This window comes from Odocoileus virginianus, chromosome 10, assembly GCF_023699985.2.
Source record: "Odocoileus virginianus isolate 20LAN1187 ecotype Illinois chromosome 10, Ovbor_1.2, whole genome shotgun sequence".
NCBI lineage: Eukaryota > Metazoa > Chordata > Mammalia > Artiodactyla > Cervidae > Odocoileus > Odocoileus virginianus.
In genome coordinates this window covers 72,466,590-72,490,328 of record NC_069683.1, presented here as the reverse complement: position 1 = coordinate 72,490,328, position 23,739 = coordinate 72,466,590, and the positions used below count along the sequence as shown (strand labels likewise).

Sequence of the window (23,739 nt, the reverse complement as noted above, 5' to 3'; positions counted from 1 at the left end):
CTTCTTCCTATTTACATACTTCGATTTCTACTTTCAATTTCTAAAAAAGATTTTGGAAATAGCACAGTCAATTCTTATAAATTTTATTAATAAGATACCAGCTTCCATTTTTATGTTTTGATTCTGAGTAACTTTTCTGAATCTATTTCCATATCTTCAAAATTAAGACATTTTCTTTCTTGTTTACCTCATTACGTTATTGTGATTATTAAACAAATCTTAATAAAACAATAAAACATTTACTGAACAGTTACTGAGGGATTTTATGTCTATGTGGATTTAACTGTTTTGAATGGCTTCTCACTTAGCCATCTTAAACATAAACAATATTACACTTATCATTATTTTACAGATGGTTGAGACTGAAACTTGAATTAGTTTTACACATCATAGCAGCTCTGCAATTTGAGATTGTATTTCTGTTAAATCATGCCATCTCTAAAATCAAATGAAATGAAGTATGGTGAAAAAACTGTAAATTGTTACATGATCTACAAATGAGAAAAGTTTTTTTGATAATTTATTTTAGAAGGAAAATATTTGGTATTAAAATGGAATCTGAAACACAGACATATATGTTCTTACAGAGTGGCTGCCAGTTTTATATTCACTTTATGTATCTTCAGGCCCCTGGATTGTTATGATGGCCAGCAGCTTGGTGCAAAGTCAACTGGAGGGTTAGAATGGGAAATGTGCTCTTGTTGTCATGCTTTCCACTCAGTGTCTGAAAAGTAACTGCATATGCTTTCAAGTGGGAATAAATTTAGTTCACATCAAAAATGCCTATATGTAATACAAAAGTCAGAATCATTTTTGAGAGATTATTACTTCCCCATAGTTACTATTATTTGTATAATTTTTATTATACAGTGATACATGAAGTAGATATAGAATATAAAAACAGAAAGAGAAAATTATGAAAAGTTATCTTCATTTCCTTCATTACTCTTATTTTTTAAATATGCCCTATCATAAATTATTTCATGAATATTATTTTTCTTGTTTTAAAATTGGGTAATATAGAGCACCATATTTTATAACTCCTTTTCTCAAGAGAATATGATGAGGTATTTCAACATTATTTCAACATATATAGTAAAAATAAGTTTTAATGATTGCAAATCTTTTATCATGCTAACATATCAAAATTTATTCATTCAATTTATTTTGGGGGGATATCTGTATTTTTTCCAGTTTTACGCAGTTTATAACAATGGTGATATAAACAACTTTGAAGACAAATCCTCACATATAACTTTGTTATTTAATGCTTATTACATATTTTGCACAATTTTTCTCACTAAAGATCATGCAAATTTGTATTGTCATCAGCACTGTGTGAAAGCACCTTCAGCTTTGAACCCTGGATAGTCCCTGTGCATTTCCAGGGGATTTTTTTCATTTATTCTCATTTATCTTCACCAATTTGCTAATCTCATTGTACTGATTTGAATTTTTAAAATTTTTGTAAAAAACAGACAATTTTACTCCTTTTATATATTACTTGTCATAATCTTCCCCACTTCCATATGGGCTATTCTGTTTTCGCTCACTAATTTATGTGTTTTAAATATGTTAAAATATTATTTTCCATATAGATATTTTAAATATTCTTCCTAGTCCTCAATTGTTTTGTTTATGTTACTTGATTTGTGATACTTTATTTTAGTATACATGTTTTAAAATTTTGTTGTAGCCATATAAAATTATATTTTTTTATTTTCAGGCTTTAGTTTCATGCTTAGAAAAATCCCTCTCATAGCATGTGATCAACCTCAATATACACTTTATTCTAGTACCTGTAATCCCCCTATAATTTATCTAGCATATTACATGATAATGTATTACAAAATTGTCCTGCTTTACCAGTAGGGATAAATGGATAATGCTTCCTTTAACTGATGTGAAATACCACCTTTCGAATACTACACTGTTCTGTGTAGTATCTTCTGAAATTTTTTACTTATACAAGTGGCCATTAATGAGAGTAAACTCCTTAAAGGTAGAGAAGCATGAAGAGAAATAAAGGAGTCTCCAGCACATAAAACTAGGTGCAATGGAATGCAAACATTAGATAACAGTGGTGACGACAATGCTCAGTAAGAACACACTCGAAGTTCTGAAAGAGGTCGTGAAACAGAAGATACATCTGAGTTTTCTCTGCTATCTTTGCAGATGTTGCATTTGCCATGTTCCATTAGTTCTCAGTGATTCCCCAAATTGTGAGAAATGTCTCCTGCAAGAGCTTCATAATATTTGGATTCTCAATGACTTCTGGAGTGAGGCTGATGAACCAGCATTTTAACACATATCACAAGTAATTCTAGTCTTGGGAGGACATGGGATTTGCTCTAGAAAAATCTCTTTGGTTAAAATATACACACAGAAGCACAACAGGGCACAGGAAGAGGCCCTGGTGCAGTATACCACAGAAGATCCTGTTAGGAATTTGTTGCAGTGTGCAGTAGTGACAGGCAGAAAGAATCTGAAAGTGTAAGGGCGGTTTTGAACTTTGGGGTAACCACCTGGTGGTGTGCTGAGGTCACATCTAAATGTCTGGCAGATAATCTATTCCTAACAATTACAGTAACAAGGTTTGCAAAAAATAAAGTAAAAAAAAAAAATAATGAACTCAAAGTTAATCATCTTGATGACTTTGTTGAGTAGAAGAATATACACAGAGTTTTACTTAGGGCCTGTAAACTGAGAATTCATGTGTGCATTAGCAGTAAGAAAGGGAAAAAAATGTAGTTGAGGGGCAAGTAAAGACTTTGCAGACATGAGAATGGAAAATATAAAATCTGTGGAAAGTATATGAGATGTGAACAAAGATTCCTTTTGGGAAAAAATTGGACAACTCAAGTGGCAAAAATCAGATTATTTAAATCCTTGCAAGCTGGCTGAGGAATCAATAAAAAGTAATAACCATTACATTACCTTTTCTCTCTGAGAACAGCCTGACTTTGTGACTTTTTTGTGCCATGTGACACATGTACTAGTGATACAATTTTGTTGCTTTTAATTATACTACTCCCTTCATATCACTTGTTTTCACTATTTAAACAATATTCTCCCAATAAAATGTCATCAGAACACTCGCACAAGAGTGAGCCTGGGTTACCAACTTGGTAAGGACTCCAGAGGAGAGATGTGCAACAAATGTAGAAAATAACTCTGATTAGTCATCTGGTCCGAAATTAACTGAATTCAATGATACACTTTTGAGATGAAATACTCATTAGTGTAACTAGCAAAGTAATGCTCAAAATTCTCCAAGCCAGGCTTCACCAATATGTGAACTTCCAGTTGTTCAAGCTGGTTTTAGAATAGGCAGAGGAAAGAGAGATCAAATTGACAACATCTGCTGGATCATTGAAAAAGCAAGAGAGTTCCAGAAAAACATCTATTTTTGCTTTATCGACTATGCCAAAGCCTTTGACTGTGTGGATCACAATAAACTCTGGAAAATTCTGAAAGAGATGGGAATACCAGACCACCTGACCTGCACTCTTGAGAAACCTGTATGCAAGTCAGGAAGCAACAGTTAGAAGTGGACATGGGACAACAGACTGGTTCCAAATAAGAAAAGGAGTACATCAAGTCTGTATACTGTCACCCTGCTTATTTAACTTATATTCAGAGTACATCATGAGAAAGGCTGGGCTGGAGGAAGCACAAGCTGAAATCAAGATTTCTGGGAGAAATATCAATAACCTCAGATATGCAGATGACACCATCCTTATGGCAGAAAGTGAAGAAGAACTAAATAACCTCTTGATGAAAGTGAAAGAGGAGAGTAAAAAAGTTGGCTTAAAGTTCAACATTCAGAAAACTAAGATCATGGCATCTGGTCCCATCACTTCATGGGAAATAAATGGGGAACCAGTGGAAATGAGGCTGACTTTATTTTTCTGTGCTCCAAAATCACTGCAGATGGTGATTGCAGCCATGGAATGAAAAGACACTTGCTCCTTGGAAGGAAAGTGATGATAAACCTAGACAGCATATTAAAAAGTAGAGACATTACTTTGCCAATAAAGGTTCATCTAGTCAAGGCTATGGTTTTTCCAGTAGTCATGTATGGATGTCTAAGAGGTGTACTATGAAGAAAGCTGAGTGCAGAAGAATTGATGCTTTTGAACTGTGGTATTGGAGAAGACTCTTGAGAGTCCCTTGGACTGCAAGGAGGTCCAACCAGTCCATCTTAAAGATCAGTCCTGGGTGTTCACTGGAAGGACTGATGTTGAAGCTGAAACTGCAATACTTTGGCCACCTGATGCAGAGAGCTGACTCATTTGAAAAGACCCTGATGCTGGGAAAGATTGAGGGCAGGAGGAGAAGGGGACAACAGAGGATGAGATGGTTGGATGGCATCACTGGCTCAATGGACATGAGTTTGGGTAGACTCCGGAAGTTGGTGATGGACAGGGAGTCCTGGTGTGCTGTGGTTCATGGGGTCGCAAAGAGTCGACTGAACTGGACTGACTCAGTAGTGCTTTCTGAAGGGAGTGAATCAGTGTAGTTCTAGGCACTAGGTTAGGGTTCACATTTAAAATTTTAAAGTTTAATGTATTACCAACAAACACATGCTTTAAGAATTCTTTTTCTTTGAGAATTAAAGCTCAATATCAAACTGATGATGAGCCCAGTGGTAAAATACTTTTTGAATTTTTAAGCCTGAAAATTTTGTTTTCCTCATTTAGGGCACCTAACTAGTCAGCAGTTCTTTCAAATGAATATAAAGCTAACTAATTGCTTTTTAATGCCAAATAATTTCCTCTTACTGCTATAGCTGTTCTGTGCAGAGAATGTTCATTGTTTCATGGTCTGAAAGCAGGATGTAGAAACACAAAAGTCTTGAACTGCAGTTCTGGCTCAAAAGTGAGCTGCTCTGTATACATCAGTTATGTTGTAACTGGAGTGGGTTGCCTTGCCCTTCTCCAGGGGATCTTCCCGACCCAGGGGTAAAACCCCAGTGTTCCACATTGTGGGCAGATTGTCACTGAGCTACCTGGGAAGCCCAATGTTCTAACTTGTTCTACTTTTACTCTTTCCTGGGGAAGGATTACTTTTGTGTAATTCTTAATTTGTAAAGGGAGTCTTGAAGAATTAATCAAACAGAATGTGTTTTGAACATGAAATTTGTGAAATGTAAATTGGCTTATAGGAAATTTCAGGATACAGTTCAAGTGTATATGACTTTTAGTGGTTACTTGATGAACAGAACTCACTGTGGACTCTAGGTTTGATTTCTGGACTTTGGAAATATACCGTCACTGGCATTTGATAAATGCTGGCTTGATTTTAACACTGCAATGTTAGCTGAAGAAACCAATCTTGTTCTAGTTCAGGCAGGAATGTCTACACTGAATTTGCCCTTGACTTTGAATATGTATGACTTCCCTGGTGGCTCAGATGGTAAAGCGTCTGCCTACAATGCGGGAGACCCAGGTTCGATCCCTGGGTTGGGAAGATCCTCTGGGAAAGGAAATGGCAACCCACTCCAGTACTCTTGCCTGGAAAATCCCATGGATGGATGAGCGTGGTAGGCTACAGTTCATGGGGTCACAAAGAGTTGGACACGACTGAGTGACTTCACTTTCACTTTGAATATATACACTAAAAATCTGGTGAACTCAAAGCGAAGGGCCTGACATGCTTTCACGTGAGGCCTGCTATGGAATAAATTATCACTTTTGTGTTTACTATGTTGGAAAAAATGATGTCATTGCATATAAGTTTAAATTTATTGTGTTCAGCAGAGTTGTAAGAATTTCACATTATTGGTGAGTCTTGAATATACGCTAGCGAGTTTGCTGATTGCTTCCTTAATAGTTTAAAACATGTTTATTTGTAAATACAACCAATAGAAATATAGATAATTAGCTAAAATAGGGCTCAACTTTATGCTGTTAAAGGAAATCTGCCCCTACAATTATCAAGTAACAGATAAGTAATGGAGCTGTTCTGTAGCTCTCAAGACATGTCTCTGGTATAGCAGCATCAAGCTTAAGAGAATAATCATCATAGATACTGAAGTTAGTGTTTTTTTAAAATAGAATATCATATTCTGAATTTTTATCTTTTTGAAGTTATCAAGTATTAGTTTCCCCAATTGTTTGGAAATTATACTACTAATGAAATAGAGAAACATTTGACATCATATATGCTTCTTTGAATGTAACTGCAAATTTTAAAAAACAACAATAGACATTTAACAATTGATATGTGTCCAAGTGAATAAAACTTTCAGGTTTATGTAAGTAAATTTTCTAATAGATTGATTTGCTTACCCCATAAACAAGTTCTCCTACCATCCCATTCCAGATTTTTGTGTCTGCATCCCTTGCTCCATATTTTCCATCAGGGACAATGGCAATTTTATACTTGATACCAATATGTTTTGCAATTTCAGATGCCAAATCTACACAATATCCTTCATACTTGTCATTTCCTTCAAACATTTCATGATTTTTCTTGTACATAACATATGGGGATTCCTATAATGAGAGAAGTAGAACTGTAAAGGAGAAATTATGAAACATTCAAAAATTTTATGCAACTTTCACTTTCAGAACTTAAAAAATAGATTATATTTAGTATTAATACACACACTGGTTTTGTGTGGCAAGAAACTGATAATAAAACAAATGAAAATAAAACTATGCTTAGAAGTATATTAAGTTGCTTTATAGATTCTGTTTTTATACTAAAAATAGAATCTTTAAAATAAATAAATTTCTTTTGAATGATTATTACATACTTAGCACTGTGACTGTGATAGGAAAAATATATGTTAATAATTGACTAGAGAAGCATAAATTATCATCTATGACAATGGGATTACCATTTTCAAAGCATCTCATGACCTGAAGACTACTTAGGAGTCAACTTTGTACAATAAAAGACTTATTCAAAGCCATAGGTCACTGTATTCTGCATTTTTTTAGCCACATTCAACTGAGACTTCCTTCAGGAAAAGAGCCATATTATTTTTCTTTGTTCTCTGGGATTTAGCAAGATGCCTTAGTCAGAGCAGGTATTAGCAAGTGCAAAAAAGAAACAAATTAGCAGTCCTTAACATTTTATATACTAATTTGCATTAAATTGGCTTTCCTAAAATTGTCCTGTATCTTGGCTTTAATTAAGGTTGTGATCCAAGAATTTTTATTCTATTATAAAAATATGTTCCCAAACAAAGCTAATAATTTTTTCCCAATTGTGAAAATCATTAACTCTTCAAGTAATATTTCTAGTAATATTCTCATTTAGTTTTTGAAGCAATAAGATAAAATAGGATGAAGAATTATTGTGAAATGAAAAGATTACTGCTAATTAGTAATAACTGAACAGTTTTCAGTACATACACACACACACACACACACACACACACCCACCCACCCACCCTCCCACACACACGCATCCCTAAACCAAGTCTGTGAAACTAAATAGAGGTTAGCAGAAAAGCACTTGATTTTATAAATAAAACCTAATGCCACCAACTAAAAGATAGGCTCAGTGAACATGCAGTACATACAGAACTCCTGGTCACACTTCAGATTTCTTAATCATTTGCAGACAAGGAATGACCACTTTTGACTACAATGTTATTGAAGTCATGATTTATATTTTATAAAATAGCACCATAATATCCACTTAGTAATTTTAATATGTATCTTTTCTTTTCTCCCAGCAAATCTGCAGTTGAGAAAGTTGAACTTGCTCTTAAAACTCTGGATTAGAAGATGATTTACTTTGCATTTTACATGACAGTCTACACTAATTCTGATTTTGTTTTAAAGTACTTTGTAACTATAGAAACTATTTCAAAAAACAATAGAAGTGTAAATTATATAGTATGTGATTTTTTCATAGAGATGACCTAAATAACTGTTGTGGGCAATTGTATAGGATTGGCTCTTGTACTATTTTCTTAAATCCTGCCTTAGGTAGACATGGTCAAAAGAACCAGAAATCTCTCACTTCTTCCTTGAATTTGATGAATATTCTAACACTGAACTTGGTTAAGAAATTTCTTCACCTACAAAATAAAGGCAGCTAATTATCTCTTTAGATAGAAGAGAATTATTTGTTAGCTTAAAGAAAACATTCTCCAGATATAAATCATTTGAAAAATATGAATGTGGTTATAAAAATTGGTAAGTTGTTGCAAGACTGTTAATTTCTAAGATATGTTATGGAATATTACTTAAAATGAACCAATGCTTTCATTTTGTCTCTTTTCTTCTTGTGTATTAGCTTGTGTACAGAAGCTTCTTTAGCTAGTATTATCACCTAGCTTGCAAAATCCCCTCTACATTATACAGTGAATAATTTGTTTCATTAAAAGCTGCATTTTCAATGTTTACTCAAATACTTGATAAATACCCACTGTGTGCCAGGCAGCTTGCTGGGAACTGGGTTTACAAATAAATTATATATGCTCCTTATCCTCTCATGATTATGATTAAATTCTTTGTAATAAAGGTACAGGAGTGAAAATGGTGGGAAACCACCATATATAATATCATATGTAGTAAAAAATAATACAAGCCCTCAGTTATTTAGCGCTTGCTGTACATCAAGTACAAAGTTATTTAACTGTTCTTTAATGGTATCCTTTTATTTACTTTCCACACTGCCATTTTGAGGTAGGCACTTCCCATTTTGCAGATGTAAAATTTAAGCTTAAAGAATTTCAACAAATTGTTCAATTTCACAGAACTAGCAGGAGTGGAAGTTTAACCCATAATTTGAAATGTCTGGATATTTTTGAAGCTACTGTAGCACGTGTCAAAATATATGCAACTATTTGAGATTTCATGTGATTTAACAAGAGAAGACAAGATTAAGAGAGAAGACAAGATTAAACAAATGATTTCTGTGTTTTTAGTGAATGAAATTTTTGAAAAAACAATGTATTAAAACCTTTCCATATTTCCTCATAGTGTCTGGTACTCAATAAATATAAGGTATTCAATAAATATAAAGATTTCCTGGTCTATCAATGCTTCCTAAATAAGAATATCATGGCAAGGTATTTATGTTAGAACTTCTGGCTCAGGGGTTCAAAAGGAAAGTAAATATTAGTGAGTTCTCAGATCATCTCTTCTGAAATAGGCATATGTTTCTATAAATACAAATTTATTTAGTGTCTTTGATTTTTTTCACTTTCTTTTTTGGATAGCAACACCCATCAGATTTTTGTTTTCCTAACAAACAAACCAACAAAGGCTAGAGAAGACTTCAGTTTACTGAAAATGTTGATTAGAAGTTTGTTGCTGTTAAGTCACTAAGTCATGCCTGACTCTTAGGGGCATGAGTAATTGTTGAGATTCAAATATTGGTGCATGCAAATGAAGAGAAATAAGATGATCACACTCAGGAAGATGGAAGAACGAAAGGAGAGAACAGCTAGGCGTTTCTCGAACAAGATCTCTCAGAGCTGCTCAGCTCTTTCCAGTTACTTTGAGTCTGTCTCATTTTCCTTTTCTTTCATGTTAAATCCAAATTAGCAGCAAATCCTCAAAACGCTCTCAACCTTTTCATTTGTCCCATTTCGAACCTGATAATTTATGTACAAGTAGCCCTTCAAACACTGCATACTTGAGGAGACTCAATACAAAATTGTGGTGAAGAAAATACCAAGTCTTTTCAGTATAGTAAAAAATGAGTTATAGTCAATCATTAAAGGGTGTTTGTGGCCCATCTTTAATAAGCAACCTTATGGAGCCCCAGGTGCTCAACTGTGAATTAAAATGGAAGACTATAACCCACCACCTTTGTTATCAACTGCTGTGTTCTCTGGGACAACAATTCCTTAGAAGTTATTTGAAATGCATTACTTCTTAGTAATTATGACTTTATTAGTACAATTTCCATAATGCATAGTGTTCTACATCTGCTCTGCTATTTCAGGAAAGAAATCAATCTCTGTCTAAAGCTATGGCACTAGGGTTTGCTTATGAAAATGTCTATATAAATGAATTAAGGTGGTTTTCAATAAATAAAGTATCATTTTCCTACTGAGGAAACTTTTGTTTGGAATATTTGTCTTGATATTTAGCAAAAATAAAACTGTCAAAGTGTATATTTATTGGAAAAGCTTTAAGATTTTCTAAACATCACAAATATAATCATTGAAATCACTAGTTGAAAACAGGTAAAATAATAACATCAGTAATATCAAAAGTAATTTGCTATGTGGATATTTGCTTTTATCCAAAGAATCTTAATGTGGATAATTTATCCTATGGGTAAAATTCTTAAAAGTGAACATTAAAATGTTATTATTCAATTTATAAGAAATGAGTGAATTTAATAGTGGCATAATTTTAAGTTTATTAGAAATAACATTTAAAAGCATTGAGTTATAAACTCTTTGGAAGCAGGCACATGTATTGGGAAGATTAATATTTTGTACAAGAAAGAAAATTTAAAAAATCTGTATAGATATTTATATGTATGTATAAATATGCACTTGTATATACACTTGTATCTATGTGCAGTGCATTTACAAAATTCTATGTAAAAAAGATAAACTGTCAAACAACTCATAAAAAGAATAAAAAATTATCCTGGAAAGACTGTTATAAGTAAAATTGTTTTAAGGCTTATAAAGTAATTTTGATACTGAATAAATTTGGATTTTGTGGAAAAATTTCCAAAACGATTGTTGTGTTCATGAGATGGTAAGAAATGCATTCTTAGTTTCATAATGAGTTATAAGTTTCATTTACTTTCAGTGAAGGATTTGGGGAAAAATGAGATTCACTGAAATTTAATTGTATCTCTCCTTTTCCAGGGAGTTCACCCAAAGAAAGTAGTGAAATTACAGAGGAAACCACCACCCCAATGTCTACTGCAAACCACATTTTCCTCAATTGCTACCTTAGCTAAACCATGTGGCACAGATTTGGCTTCTTTAGGTTGTTTATTTTGAATGTAGAATGTTAAATTAACATGGTCACAGTCTCAGAAATTTTACAAATTTTATAAAATTTTTAGTCACTAAGACTTCAAGAGAAAAAACGTTGAGCATCTGAATACAAAACTTTAGACCTTTCAATTTTGTAGCTGTGATTCTCATGTGATGATAGTGTCAAACTTAATTTTATTTAGATTTAGCTAAGTTATATTCAGTATGACTATATTCAGGAAGAATAAATTAGTCATTAAAATGAAGACATAAAATAAATAGATTTCAGCAATGAAAAAAGCTAAAGACACATTTTAATTAAAAAATTGTATCTACTATACTTATTATGTTTCTTGTCTACTTTTTCTTATTAGAATTAAAATTCAATTGAAAATGCAGGATTTTTGTCTGTTTTCTTGGCTAACATATCCCAGGCTTATAACTGTGCCTAGCAAATAACAGACGCTTAATAAATATTTGTGAATGAATAAATAAATTTCTCAATCAACTTTATTCAACAATACCATGTACTATTACAGTGTATCAACATGTAAATAACAACATACACAAAGGAAAGACAAATGGTAGAACAGCAAAGTCACAACAATTTTGATCAAAATGAATGAGTTCCAGTGCCACACAGTCTTCTTTTTATGTCTAGATATCTGTCTTGCACATAGTTTAACATCTAACCAATTCCATTCCTGTTGAAAGTTTTCAAGTTAATCTAAGGGATTATAATACACCAGTGTAAATATCTCATTCATCTACAAAAAAGCACATTTCTTTCAAAATGAAAGAGGTGATGGAGATGTCATAGGTCCTGGGAAAGTATCAACAAAAACAAATACAAGGAACATTTTTAGCAAAAGGATGCTAGCATTTTTGTTTTTGAATTATTGAAGTTTCAAAGATCATAGGTATTATTTATATAGAGATTACATTTTTATACAAAAGACAGATACTAATACTGCACTATTTTCATTGCAAAAATATTGGTGACATCACTGTCAAAGAAAAGATAACTATACAGAATAGTCTTTATATATATAGGAAACAATTGGATTTTTCAATAACTTTACTCATTTTTTGACAGCGTGCTTTCTGAAAAATAGCCATGCTTGCAAAACTAATTCAATATTGTGGCCTGAAGAATTGTGTCTCCACCCCCTTTAATAACAGAATCTACATTATACCTATAATGAACACTAAAACACCTTATTTCATGTAGAACAGGCAAAATTTAAAAAAAAAATTTAAAGAAAGCAACTATGTGTATCCAGAAAAGAAGGATGCAGATTCATAGATATTTACTTTTAGAAAATCTACTCTTGGAATTAGAAGTGTTAAAATTCCATCATTTATGTCCAATGACCTCATTTCAAGATATGGGAATTGATACATCAGAATTAAGTATTATTTTTCAACATTTAGTTTCTTGAAAAAGATGAGGATTAATTCTTCTTTGTTCTAATATCTCAGGAAAGTCACAGAACTTAAAAATAAGTGTTTTTTTTTTCTGGTAGTCCAGAGTTGATCATCCAAGAAGAATCCCACATGAACAATTAGTTTAAATTTATTACACAGAAGAACAAGACTTGAGCTTTAGTTAGGAATAGTTGAACAACGTGGAGCTCATTTCTTTCTTGATCAATTTCTTAAAATAGGATTCTTCATCAGAGGCTGAAAAGAGGAGGACTGTACTGAAGTATGACTTTCCATTACTGTGTCTTTTTTAGGAATATATATATATGTATATGTCCATATACATATATATATATATTTAAGTTCCATGCATTACACAATTAAGTTAGAAGATATATATTTTTCATTCATACACAAAAATTGCTGTTGGTTGGTTTGAATTCTAAAATTATAAACTTCCAATTAAGGCTTGACATTAACATTAAGTAGCTAGCTGGTGGCGCAACACTGATGAAATTAATTGCAACATGTGAAAGCTTTTCTCTGGCATTTTCATGCTTTGGCCTCAATGTCAAAATTTTGGAAATAACTTGACATTACTAAAAACATAAAGTTAAAATTACATAAGCTAAAAATTAAATTACAGAAAATAGTTTCTCTTTATTTAGAGTAAGGGCTTTATAAAAGTTAAAAATGTTTCCTGCCTAATGAGACAGTGAGCTGAGGATATATAACTTAAAACTAGATAGAAATAATTACCGATTGTTGATCTCCTTTGACTAACATTGATTCTAAAATGCATGTTTGAATTTACTAGAGAAAAATATGAGATACACTATTTAAAAGATAATTTCATAAGAATCTCTTTGAAAAAGCAGACAAGATTTAGAGCATTTTTTATTTTATAATGTGACCAAATGAAGACCATATTTTTATTAATTTAGGAGAATTTCAATACATTTTAATGCATTTTTTCCCACAGGTCAATGAGAAAAATAATCGGTACAAAAACTCCTTTGTGAAGTAGATATAAAACAAAATTTGTTTTTAAAGCATACAGTTGTGTAAAACATGCTGATTAAAATCTTAACATTCATATCTCTATTATAAAGACAATGCAAATCATTATTAAATTAATAAAGCACCTGAAAATTATAATTTTGAGCACTATTAGCTATTATTACATTGATGTTTTAAAAGCATAATAACAATATATGATGTTTACTACTGGGTATTTCATGTTGTTGATCTTTTCCATGTTCATTCTTTTGTCCTTTGAAATCTTAGTATTTGATTGATTTCCAATGAAAGAGTTTCAGTTTTTTAACATTTGGGCATTTTTCCAAGAACAATAATGCAACAAAACATAATACAAATAAAAGTACTGAAATGAGTTCAGGACAAACTTATTCAAAGCCTCAACAGACTTTTGTTGATCAGAACACCAATGCCACCATCACTAAGATGCAATCTTCACCCTCCCCGTTCACCATAGCTGGGGATTAAAATTGCCTGTGGGCAAAATGAAACATCATAAAGCACAGGCCAAAACTTACCATAATAGTGGTTACAACAACTGTTCTGTTTTCAATAGCTGCTGTGTCATTGCCAAGTGTGGGTACATCTTGAATCAAGACTAATTTATCCATATCATTCCAGTACCCAACCTGCCAAATAGAGAAAATTCTTGAAAACACATTTAAGAAGAGTTTTCTCTAGTTCTTATTGGAAAAATGAGAATTATTAATAAGAAAACAAAACAAATTTATGAAGCACACACAAAAAATGTGTTTGGAAGTTTTCTTAATTCATGGTGAGCCAGTTTTCCTAATGTTAATGATACTACCTACTTATACATTTGCCAACTTTGCAATTTATTAATACACTCATGGACTAGCTAAGACATTGAGAATGAATGGGTTCAAAAAGGAATATGGATACAGATGGAATACCATTTTGTTCTGATGCTCTTGTAGTGAGATTGATTGGAAACTTCTAAACTTAATTTACATGATTTTTATCAATAATGTTACAGATTTTATAGTAAAGAGAATAGATTTACATGGGACACATGTACAGGATGTTTTAAAAAAATTAGATTTGTGTATTTTAAAACAATATAGAAATAGTTTCATATAACCTAGCCACTAGATAACAATCTTACCATTTCTAAAATGCTAAATATATAAAATGTTAATGATTCCTTAATATTTTTACTTTTGAAAATTTTAAATTTGTATTTTTAAATTTTAAATCCTTATATTACTTCTCATTTAGACTTGGAGCAAACTCTTTTCTATAAAATATATTAAGTAATTAGTTGAGCACTATACAAATAACAAACTAAAATGGGCTCCTAAAGGAAATTTAGGATTCTTTTCAGCATGCAGACTACCTCCTTACTGCTTGCTCTTTGACAGACACTGTAATCAATACTTTAAAAAAAAATACATACATCTTAAAGTTTATACACACAGCAAATATAAATGTAGGTGCAATTACAAGTCCATATACTTTACTGTTACGGTACATATACTTTACTGTTATGCTACATACACCCATATGAGTGTTCATTTAATGCTTGCCAAACTTCTTTCTTGAATTCCCAGATGCAGTTGATAAAACTCATGTTTTCAATAAAATATATGCAATTGATCACAGGGAAGCCTGGTGCGCTCCAGTCCATGGGGTCACAAAGAGTCGAACACAACTGAATGACTGGATAGCAACAACAGGTTGCTCACTGGTCTGTATTCACTGTTTGTAATGTTTTGAAAGCCTTGTTTCCTTCAATTTTTTACTGTCATGTTAGTATTTATGAACATATCAAAATAAAATAAGCATTAGCATATCAAAAAGAAACACTATATAATTTATAAATATTGCATATATAATTAACAGAATATATAAAAATAATTTTCATTAATATGCTTTGCTACATTGCTTAATTTGATAAAAAATTATGAGTATAAATCAATTCAGCAGTTATTTTTAATTGCCCATATGAATTTGAAAGTGAAAGTGAAAGTTACTCAGTTGGTCTGACTCTTTGCAACCCAGACCAGAATTCTCTAGGCCAGAATACTGGAGTGGGTAGCCTTTCCCTTTTCCAGGGGATCCCCCCAACTCAGGCATCAAACCCAGCTCTCCCACATTGTGGGCAGATTCTTTACCATCTGAGCCACAAGGGAAGCCCAATAATACTGGAATGGGTAGCTTTTCCCTTCTTCAGCGGATCTTCCCAACCCAGGAATTGAACTGGGGTCGCCTGCATTGCAGGTGGATTCTTTATCAACTGAAAAAGGGAATTTGTGCTAACACATTTAACATCAGTGAAAAATTTAATTAAAGCTAAATAAATATACCTTTGAGACCTACCCTCTCCTCAAATTCTATATGTACTTAAAATATAATTTAAATAATTTAAATAAAATAATTTAAATAATTTAAAAAGCATGTCAGTTAATTCACCTTTGTACATGACAGTTATACAACATAAAAATAGGTTTCACAGTTTAGTACTCCATTAAAACGCAGCCACCTTCCAGATCTCAGCAGCCCATTCTCTGGGAAAGCAAATTTTCTTTGTTAATGATTTAGTGAGTTCCCACAACAGAAAAACTATATATATCTGAGACACATTCTGGAGAGCCTTCAGATGTTGACAAGACCTTGATATTTTGTATTCAAGGACAATCTGTGAGTTCATGAGTATCTCCCTGCATCCCAAGACAAATGATTTAGAAGTAATAGAAAATTAAAATAATAACCAAAATTTTACCCAACTGTATCTATTTATCTTAAATCTCCTTGGAATTCTAGTGAAAAAGAAATCCAAGTTTTGTGATACAGAACCATGGTTTGTACATAGATGTGTGGGCCATGGACTTACTGGGAAGAAAGACAGTACAGCGTGAACAATAGCTCAAAAGTCATTTCCTAAAGTAAAAGATATTAAAGTTTGTACCTAGAACCTCATATGAGATATTTTTTCTCTCTAAGAACTCTTCCCATGCCTGATCTCATTTAAGTAGGAAAGTAGGCATGTTTTTTCCCCTAGAGACAGAAATTGGGTGAACAAGAGTTTTGTAATGTTCTTGTAATGTAAAAATGTAATGTAAAAATATGGAAGAATTTAAATTGCTAAACTGTAGGAAATGTCAGAGAAATATTTGTGTTCTTTGGATTCCTAAAGATGAATTGTACACAAACATAGCCATAATATAATGTATGAGTAAATATCTCTGTTTTTATAGTAGGGGCTTCCCTCATAGTTCAGCTGTTAAACAATCTGCCTGCAATGCAAGCAACCCCGTCCTGGGTCAGGAAGATCCCCTGGAGAAGGGATAGGCTACCCACTCCAGTATTCTTGGGCTTGCCTGGTGACTGAGATGGTAAAGAATCACCTGCAATGTGGGAGACCTGGGCTCAATCCCTGGGTTGGGAAGATCCCCTGGAGGAGGGCATGGCAACCCACTCCAGTATTCTCGCCTGGAGAATCCCCATGGACAGAGGAGCCTGGTGGGATGCAGTTCATGGGGTTGCTAAATAGTTGGACAAAACTGAGTGACTAAGCACTGCACACAACAAATATCTCTATTTACGGTAGACTTTGCCTGCAATGTAGGGATTGAGGGGCCGTGAGAAGCCTCTGTTTTACTCAAAGTTGGTTCCTGGGAGAGATGATTTGACCAGACCTGTCCTGAAAAACATGGCTTAATCCTTATACCAACCTTGAGGAGAAAAGTTATGGGCCCTGGGACTGATAATATTTTGTGGCAGTTAAGAGAGTAGCTTTGAAGCTAGATAATGAGCCTTGGTCTCCACCCCAGCTCCATCTCTTTCTAGCTGAACATCCCTGTGCAGGTTACTTAGTTTCTCTGGACCTTAATTTTCTCTTATATAAAATGAGAAAAATATGTCTAGTTTTCAGATTGCTGTAAGATTAAAAATTAAAATGTGCAAAAATTTTCCTTCATATGTCTGGCATGTAATCTGCTCTCAATAAATATAAAATTTATGATTAACAAAGGTCCATCTAGTCAAAGCTATGTTTTTTCCAGTAGTCATGTATGGATGTGAGAGTTGGACTATAAAGAATGCTGAGCACAAAAGAATTGATGTTTTGAACGGTGGTGTTGAAGACTCTTGAGAGTCCCTTGGACAGCAAGGAGATCCAACCAGTCCATCCTGAAGGACATCAGTCCTGAATATTCATTGGAAGGACTGATGATGAAGCTGAAACTCCAATATTTTGGCCACCTGATATGAAGAGCTGACTCATTTGAAAAGATTCTGATGCTGGGAAAGATTGAAGGCAGGAGAAGGGAGTGACAGAAGATGAGATGGTTGGATGGCATCACCAACTCAATGGACATGAGTCTGAGTAAACTCTGGGAGTTGGTGATGGACAGGGAGGCCTGGCGTACTGCAGTCTATGGGGTCACAAAGAGTCAGACATGACTGAGCAACTGAACTGAACTGACCTGAAGAATTACTGAAAGCATGGAAGCCTGGTTTTAGAGCATTTTTGTAAGATCAATGGAATTCCAAGAAGATTCCACAATACTTAGGAGCTGAGACTTCAAAAAGAGCTTTGTGGCTTCTACTTAATGAGACTCTGCTCAATTTTCTGTTACAGAATCCAGACAAATTGATCTGTTAACTTTCTGATCTATTTTCAAAGATAGCTCCCTTATAGGCAAGTGTTCAGTTTATAAGAATGACTGCTGGCTTTTCAGACATACTGCTGAGACTCACCAGTTTAGTGTTTCTCACAGTAGTTCATTTTTAAGTTTGATATTCCTGAGAGAATGCCCAAGAAAAACAAGGATAGATAAGCCTACACCAATTCACACTTCATATTTCTTTTAACAGTTTTAGACAAATATCAGTTGAGAGTGAAGATGTACTGTTCATTACTTTCCCAACTTATTCTTTAAATTTCTCCTCTAAAAACCTTAATTTTTGTTACCATCGTAGTTCAATAGGCCATGAAAAAATTCACTGCTTTAAATAACTCATTTGATGTTATCACTAGTTACCACCAGCTTCCTTTTTCCACTATTCTTTATTTAATGAGGAGATCATTTTACTTTCTGTACTTACTGTTTTGGGAAATATGGAATTGTCTTTTGCATTTTAGAAAGGTTCTACTTAACCGGTTAATTTTGCAGAATTTGATTTGTGACAATCTGATTACCAGTTAGTCAATATTCTTAGGGACTTGTAGAATATTCTGTCTGCTCCATAACTAGCAGAGGGACTTAGCTTAAAACGGGCTTCTTTCTTTCTTGTTGCAAACTGTGTGGTGACAGAGTGAGTAGAATCAGTGTTTACATTAAATTTTTTCTTGGCAGCGTATCTCAGTCCATTTCTTCAGGAAGTACCCTTGAAAGGGCTCATCATAGAGCCTGGCTTTCAAACTGATGTTCTGTGTTCTACCCTACTTGATCTGCATCATGTAGGCTTCTGCCTGCTCTGTATCGGCTGGCAGTGTGCACTCACAGCAATGTCACTAAAAGGGTGAGTCTTTCATGGTTTTCATGGCAGCTTCAAATCGAGGAGCACACACTATGACAGTCTGGAGCAAAACACAACTTTGAAAGCTTTTACCGTCTTCTGATGTGTGACTTTAATTATCCTGCCTCCAGCCTGTCCTTGGATCTTGCCTTTACCATTTCTACCTATTCAAACTCTAAACTTCACACCCTCACTTTGAATCTCAGCTCCTCCATGCAACCTTCTTTGATTTGTTTTCCTCCACCAGGAAGTGATCTCTTCTGCTTTAGGCTTTCCAGATGCTTTCTCTTTAACTGCTGTATTGAACTTACTATATTCTATCCTATTTCTATCTAGCTAGAAAATAAACTCCTTTAGGGCAGAGTCTACTCAAGTGGGTTTATGAGTAGAAAGCTTCTGAATTCAGATATATCTGAATTTAAATCTTTGTTTTATCATTTATAGGCCTTAGACAAATAGCTGTAATCTATTGCATGATAGCAGAAAGTGGAGAGGACCTAAAGAGTCTCTTGATGAAGGTGAAAGAGGAGAGTGAAAAAGTTGGCTTAAAACTCAACATTCAAAAAAACTAAAGTCATGGCATCTGGTCCCATCACTTTATGGCAAATAGGCGGGGAAACAATGGAAACAGTGATAAACTTTATTTTCTTGAGCTCCAGAATCATTGCAGATGGGGACTGTAGCCATGAAATTGAAAGATGCTCCTTGGAAGAAAAGCTATGATAAACCTAGACAGTGTCTTAAAAAGCAGAGACATTACTTTGCTGATAAAGTTCCATCTAGTCAAAGCTATGGTTTTTCCAGGAGTTGTGTGTGGATATGAGAGTTGGACCATAAAGAAGGCTGAGCATTGAAGAACTGATGCTTTTGAACTGTCGTGTTGGACAACTCTCTTGAGAGTCCCTTGGACTTCAAGGAGATCCAATCAGTCCATCTTAAAGGAAATCAATCCTGAATATTCATTGGAAGGACTGATACTAGAGCTGAAACTCCAATACTTCGGCCACCTGATATGAAGAACCAACTTATTGGAAAAGACCCTGATGCTGGGAAAGATTGAAGTCAGGAGAAGAAGGGGATGACAAAGGATGAGATGGTTGGATGGCATTACCAACTTAATGGATATGAATTTTAACAAGTTCCAGGAGATGGTGAAGGACAGGGAAGCTAACATGCTGCAGTCCATGGGGTTGCAAAAAGTCAGACATGACTGAGCGACTGAACAGCAACAACAATTGCACTATAATTTTCTCACTGGGAAAAGGGAGAAAATAGTACTCCATTACAGGCTCATTGTGAGGATTAAATTACACCAAGTTCAGTGCTTGGAACATAGCAGGCATTTCATAAATGGTAACTATCACTACTATATTAACACAGGAAAGTATATTTGGGAAAGTTTTTTTTTAGCATCCAAGTGTTGAGACAGATAATTTTTAGATAAAGTAAGTTGAACCTATTTTTCTTAAGCATCTTAGCTAATGATAGAGAAAAAGAATGTTAAAAAGTTATATGTTAGGTATAAAATGTTTATAGTCAATTTATGTGGTGGAATTGTATTGCTTCAATATACAAAGCACTTTTTGGATGTTGAGAGCATTGCTGATGCTTATTATGCTTAGTCACATCACAAGACCAGCAATTATCTTCTGAAATCCAAAAGGCTATCACCAGCAGCTTTCTGAACCACCTTCCTGGTCCCTCAGTTGAAGTTCTTAGGTATCTCTCACTCTCTTCAACCTAACGGTAATCTTAATAATATTATCTTCCATCATCTCTTTTCTTTGAATGTTTATTTAAGGAACATTTAGCCTTCTATGATATGCCTATCCATTAGAAGTAGTTTTCTTGTTCTGTTTCTAGTGGTTTCAGAAATGACTACATGAAAATGAATAAGTCTTTTACTTATATTGTGTGCTTTCCTGAAGAGTATATTATGGGTTTTCTGGGATTATTTTTGCTAAGCCTTTAAAAAATTGCTTTTATTTTGGATAAGGAATATAAACAGTGGGTAAATATTTCATTTCAGCTTTGGTACACCATTAAATATCAATCATTGACACAAGAATTTATTTCAGGATGAATTACCAGGAAAATATTACTTGTAAGTGCAGATGACCCTTATCAACACATGTTTGAACTGCTCAGGTCCACTTTTACATGGATTCTTTTCACAGTAAATACCATGATACTACACAATCTGTGTTGGTTGAAGCCTCAGATGTGGAATTGCAGCAATGGAGGAACCACATATATGGAGGGCCCATTATAATTTTGACACAGATTTTTGACTGTGTGGAGAGTCAGATCCCCTAAATCCCACTTTGTTCAAGGGTTAGCCATACTCACAATTTTTTAAAAAATGTAGACTATCTGTCTATATTTCACCTATAAGATTTTTAAAATGTCAAATTCAAAGTAAGAAAACAGTTCAAGTGTGACTGACCTTTCTCGGTCCTGTGCTCTTTAGCTCGAACACATCCATTGTGTAATTGACCCTACGTCCATAGTGGTCAAACTGAACATTTCCTGTTAGTCCTTGAATTTGAACCTAGGAATGAAAAAGAAAATCTACACATGTAATCATTTGCCATTTTACTTACAGAAATCTTTACTTCATCTGCTAGGCTTATGACTACACTTGGGTGTGGAACTATAATCTATAAGCAACTCTTCAAAAAAGCCATGGGGTATTTGAGCTACTGGGATAGAATTGGATAGAGGACTATCAAAGAAATATATAAGCAATTCTGTTATGTACTTGAAAGATAAATAAGTTTTTTTTATTATGAAGTTTCCATTGTACTTCTTCAATTGTGAAATATTATTTATAAGAATAGAAATATGGTTCCCTTTATAGTTACTTTTCAGTTTTATCTACACATCCACATAATAGGTTAAATATGATAACTACAGCAGATCATATTTCTCCTTGCTAATGTCAAAATTAAGACATTCAGAAAGATAAACATATTTTTGAAAATATTCAAGTGTACTTTATTCCAAATCCTTTTAATTCATTTAAACTTATGTTCTAAACCTATGGCATTTCAGAACATTTAAAATGTATTACTAAGAATACACACATATTACAGTAATCATTTGAAAAACAGTGTTAGTATAACTATAAAAGACCAAAATAAATACTTAATCCAAGGTTACAAGGCAATTTGAAGGTCTATTGAGGCAGTCAGTAGATTAGTAGAATGAGAGTGCATGCCAAATATTTCAGGTTCTTCCTCATTCTGGGTCTAAGGTAGGTTTGTTCTTCTTGGACCCTTTTTGGTTAGCTAGGTCTATGTGAGTCTTTCTGACAAAAGAGTTGTAAATGGATGTAATGAGTGCTAAAGCATTTAATTGCCAATTAGAAACTTCCCTACAACTCTTTTCCTTTTGTAGCATTCAAGATGGTAGCTGCTATGTCAGCTTGGGTCCCTGAGTTATTCTAAAAAGCAGAGCTCCCCTACTAATCTGGTGTGTGTCTGTGAGTGTGAAATCCTCTTTTGTTGTTTTAAGCCACTGAAGCTTGGGGTTGTTTATTACTGTGACATAACCTAGCTTATCCTGGCTAAGCATCTACATGACATATAAACACCAGTAAACATCTAGTGGACTTCCGAGGTGGCTCAGTGGTAAAGAAGCTGTCTGCCAAGCAGGAGATGCGGGTTCAACTCCTTTGTTGGGAAGATGCCCTGGGGGGAGAAGTGGCAAAGCACTCCAGTATTCTTGCTTGGGAAATTCCGTGGACAGAGGAGCCTGGCAGACTACAGTCCATGGGTTTGCAAAGAGTTGGGCATGACTTAGCAACTAAACCACTACCTCCACCATTCTATCCAGTATCCTACGTAGAAATGTCTCAGAAATGATAATGGCTTAATATGTTAAAATGGAAATTGTAATATATAGGTTTTTGCTGATAGATTATTTTGTTTTCCTGAATACTCCATTTAAAAAGGACAATGAAATAAATTGAAGGCTTCCCAGGTTGTTCTAGTGGTAAAGAATCTGCCTGCCAATGCAGGAGACATAAGAGATGCAGGCTTGATCCCTGGGTTGGGAAGATGCCCTGGGAGAGGGCATGGAAATCCACTCCAGTATTCCTGCCTGGAGAATTCCATGGGCACTGGAGCCTGGCAGGCTGCAGCCCATAGGGTTGCAAAGAGTTGGACACAACAGAAGTGACTTAGCACACATGCACGTGTAAAACAAACTGAACATAAATAAAATTGTGAGTTACCTGTTTGAGTGTCCTCTCCATGTCAATCCCCTGGCCCCATGGAGCAGCTGGATTTGCCAGACAATCTCCAGCATTTCCTCTCCTGGAAATATCAATTTTCTGTCTTCTGAGACTTCGGAATGTTTCAGCCATCACAAGGACTCCATCATAAGTCAGAGCAGACGTATACTAACAAAATTAAAGTAAATATAATGGTAAAATGTTAAATTCTTACCAATCTTTAGGAATTGTCCGGGGACTATGTGGGTTTGTGACATAAAGTACCATGCTGTCTGAAGGGCAGATAAATTATTGCCCTTAACTTAACTTCCCCTTAAATTAAATTCCTTTAATTTAACTTTAATTAATTTCCTCTAGCTGCAGGAATTTCTACTATTGCTTTATTACAAAGACTGTATATCAGTTCTTACCACTATGATTTTTATTGCACAGCTTTCCATCAGTTGGGAGAAGCAAGCCCTCTAGGTAAGGTCTTTCTGTTGTGTCCAAGTAGAAACAGCGAATGTACTTTTTTTTTTTTCAAAAAAGGCTAAATGCAGTATTTCCACAATCTACCTTATAGTCCCTTGCTGTGGGTGAGCCTCAGGAGGGCTGGGATATCTCACTCTTTCCTTCTCTCAATGTCCATCAGGTGTTT

The 23,739-nt window shown here is 34.1% G+C and overlaps 1 protein-coding gene and 1 non-coding gene across 8 annotated transcripts in view; one reads left to right on the top strand and one right to left on the bottom strand.

Moving 5' to 3' along the window:
• Positions 1 to 23,739, bottom strand: part of GRIA4 (glutamate ionotropic receptor AMPA type subunit 4) — a 639,355-nt gene that overhangs the window by 56,529 nt on the left and 559,087 nt on the right. For 6 of the 7 annotated variants that reach the window (XM_070473691.1, XM_070473688.1, XM_070473690.1 and 3 more), the window contains exons 8-11: positions 23,103 to 23,270; positions 21,312 to 21,416; positions 13,900 to 14,010; positions 6,294 to 6,500 (exon numbers count right to left, since the gene is read on the bottom strand). In XM_070473691.1, the coding sequence (XP_070329792.1) occupies positions 6,294 to 6,500; positions 13,900 to 14,010; positions 21,312 to 21,416; positions 23,103 to 23,270 (591 nt within the window). Of the gene's footprint in view, positions 1 to 6,293; positions 6,501 to 11,410; positions 12,602 to 13,899; positions 14,011 to 21,311; positions 21,417 to 23,102; positions 23,271 to 23,739 lie in introns of those variants that run through there. The other variant, XM_070473694.1, reaches the window with a different exon arrangement.
• On the top strand, positions 5,401 to 5,472 carry TRNAC-ACA (transfer RNA cysteine (anticodon ACA)). Its single transcript has one exon. It is a non-coding gene; the product is annotated as a tRNA-Cys (tRNA).